Source organism: Rhea americana, unplaced genomic scaffold, assembly GCF_003343005.1.
Source record: "Rhea americana isolate MKP2758 unplaced genomic scaffold, rheAme1 scaffold_692, whole genome shotgun sequence".
Taxonomy (NCBI): domain Eukaryota; kingdom Metazoa; phylum Chordata; class Aves; order Rheiformes; family Rheidae; genus Rhea; species Rhea americana.
The window spans coordinates 12588-14040 of NW_028186859.1; the positions used below are offsets into that span (position 1 = coordinate 12588).

At 75.8% G+C, this 1453-nt stretch overlaps 1 protein-coding gene across 1 annotated transcript in view; it reads left to right on the plus strand.

The window, feature by feature from the left end:
• The first annotated feature begins 7 nt into the window (after positions 1-7).
• Positions 8-1453, plus strand: part of SH2B1 (SH2B adaptor protein 1) — a 4606-nt gene continuing 3160 nt past the window's right edge. Inside the window, exons 1-5 of the mRNA XM_085321404.1 lie at positions 8-91; positions 186-287; positions 372-463; positions 587-693; positions 770-976. Of these exons, the coding sequence (XP_085177530.1) occupies positions 255-287; positions 372-463; positions 587-693; positions 770-976 (439 nt within the window). The 5' untranslated portion in view covers positions 8-91; positions 186-254. The remainder of the gene's footprint in view (positions 92-185; positions 288-371; positions 464-586; positions 694-769; positions 977-1453) is intronic.

Here is a 1453-nt window from a genome sequence, read left to right on the forward strand (position 1 = left end):
GGCCCGCTGGCAGCGGTGCCGCCTGCTGCTGCGGAAGGCCGGCAAGGGCGACGGCGACGGCTACGCCCTGGAGTTTTACGTCCCGCCCAAGGTGGGCTCGGAGCGGGCTCCCGAGGCCCCCGCGCCGGGCTGGGCGTCGCTGCCCCCGCGTCCCCGTCACCGCGTGCGTTCGCGTGTCCCCGCAGGCCACCAAGGCCCGCGTGAGCATCCTGTGCTCGGCGGTGACGGCCGTGCGCACCACCACGCCGCTGGAGATGCCCGACAAGGAGAACACGTTCGTCCTGAAGGTGCCGGGACGGGGCGYGGGGGCGAGGCGGGGGCCGCTCCGGCGGGCGCTGACCTCCCCCCTCCTCTTCCTCACGTGCGGGCAGATGGAGAACTCGCTTGAGTACATCCTGGAGACGGTCGACTCGCTGCAGATGAAGTCGTGGCTGGCCGACATCCAGGACTGCATGAGCCCGGGGTGAGCCCCTCGCGCTCCGCGCCCCGGCCCCACGCCGGCGCCTTCCCCCCGGGGCTGCCCTTCGCGCTGGCCCCTCCGTCCCGGCGCCGCCACGCTAGCGTCCCCCCGCCCCGTGTGCCGCAGGGAGGAGGCGGAGAGCCCGCCGGCGCCGTGCCTCAACCACGCGGAGAGCGCGCCCGGCCGGGAGCTGCCCCTGCTGCCCAGCGAGAGCAGCGAGCACCTGGCACAGGGTGAGTCCCGGCGCCCCCCGCCCCGGCCCCGGCGCCCCCCGGCCGCCCCTGACGGCCTCCCCGCCGCCCCCCCCAGGCGCCTACGGCGGCCTCTCCGAGCGCCCCTCGGCCTCCGTGTCGCCCAGCTCCGTCTCCATCGCCGCCTCCCACTTCGGCTCCATGGAGATGCTGCCCCCGGAGCTGCCCCCCCGGATCCCCATCGAGGAGGCGGCCGAGCGGCTCCAAGCCCCCTTCCCCCCCGGGCTGCTGCACACCCCTTTCCCGGACACCCCCGACGGAGCAGGTACGGGACCGGGGGGACGGAGCCTCGGCCGCGGGGGGACGGAGCCAGCCCTGCGCCTGGGGTGTGCGGAGACGTCTCCGTCCTGGCTGTGGGGCGGGTCTGGGCTCTCCGTCCCGGCCGTGGGGCGCTGTGGGGAGGGTCTGGGGTCTCTGTCCCGGCCGTGGGGCGCTGAGGGAAGGATTTGGGGTGTCTGTCCCGGCCATGGGGTGCTGTGGGGAGGGTCTGGGGTCTCCGTCCCGGCCGTGGAGCGCTGTGGGGAGGGTCTGGGGTCTCCACCCCAGCCATGGGGTGCTGTGTGGCGGCTCTGGGGTCTCAGCGTTGGTGCTGGGGCCGTGTGGGGCAGGTCTGGGACCTCGGTCCCGGTGCCGCGTCCACATGGGGCAGGTTTGGGGTCTCGGCCCCGGTGCCGGGGCTGTGTGGGGCAGGTTTGGGGTCTCGGCGCCGGGGCCGCACGGGGCAGGTTTGGGGTCTCGGCCC